The sequence below is a fragment of the Galeopterus variegatus genome, unplaced genomic scaffold (genome assembly GCF_000696425.1).
Source record: "Galeopterus variegatus unplaced genomic scaffold, G_variegatus-3.0.2 Scaffold5316, whole genome shotgun sequence".
NCBI lineage: Eukaryota > Metazoa > Chordata > Mammalia > Dermoptera > Cynocephalidae > Galeopterus > Galeopterus variegatus.
Window position 1 is genome coordinate 148,591 of NW_007731427.1, and position 1,003 is coordinate 149,593.

The 1,003-nt window shown below is 43.6% G+C and overlaps 1 protein-coding gene across 2 annotated transcripts in view; it reads right to left on the bottom strand.

Annotated features, from left to right (window-relative positions):
* Positions 1 to 541, bottom strand: part of FEZ1 (fasciculation and elongation protein zeta 1 (zygin I)) — a 42,578-nt gene extending 42,037 nt beyond the window's left edge. Inside the window, exon 1 of one of the 2 annotated variants that reach the window (XM_008589229.1) lies at positions 184 to 541. In XM_008589229.1, coding sequence (XP_008587451.1) covers positions 184 to 494 — 311 coding nt within the window. In that variant the 5' untranslated portion in view covers positions 495 to 541. The remainder of the gene's footprint in view (positions 1 to 183) is intronic. The other variant, XM_008589230.1, reaches the window with a different exon arrangement.
* Positions 542 to 1,003: the final 462 nt, after the last annotated feature.

Consider the following 1,003-nt stretch of genomic DNA (forward strand, 5'->3'; position numbering starts at 1 on the left):
AAAAAAAAAGGACATATATAGAATGTCGCCAATTACCAGGACACAACCCCACTAATTTTTATGATAACATAAAAATATAAGTCAGATCCCATAAACCTATAGACAGAAATTAGTTCTATGTCAAGGAGCCCTAGACTACAGGGTTCTGGACTGAAGCAGGAAAAGGCAATTGAAACGTCTTACTCCTCATCCTGAAGGGTCTCCTCCTCCTCTTGGATCTGTAACTGATTCTTCACTGGGGCTAGGTTCTCAGTCTTGGCGTTGTAGTTCCGAAAGCAGACATTGAGCTTCTCATCAAATTCATTCACGAGGTCCTCCATGGACTTGAAGCTGATTATTTCAGAGGAAAAATTCTCAAGCTCCGAGAGGGAAGGGTCCTCTAGATGGTGGGGAGATGAGCCATAGAAACACCGTGGCTTCTCCTCCAGGTCCTCTGAGCAGCAGGGCCGAAGGTCCTCAAACTCTTCATCCAAACTCACCAGTGGGGCCTCCATTCTAGCACAGCAATAGAACAATGGCAACTTTCAGGATTCGTTTATCTAGAAGAAATAAACAGGGTAATATGAGTGTGGACTGGGCTTTCATGCCAATTCTGCTGAGGAACCACAATCAGATATTCCATTACTGTACGTCCTGCTAAAAACAAAAATTCCACTCTGCTAGCATTGTGGCCTCTGCACTTCCTCACTGCTGTGCACTTAAGGAATTCAAATATCATTGCATGTGTTAATACTAACCTAAAGAAACTTTGGAGACACAACTGCTTCCAATTCCCTGCTCCAAAAAACAAGGCATAGTGGTTAAATACGCAGCTCCCGAACCAGACCATCTAGGTTTGCACCCTGTTCTGCACCCTGTTCAGCTGTGACCTTCGGCAAGTTACTTAACTTCTCTGTGCTTCCTTTTGCTCTTCTTAAGAAATAATAACAGGACCTACCTCAAAGGGTTGTTGTAAGATTAAAGGAGTAAACACAGGTAAGTGCTTAAAACAGTGCCTGGCAGA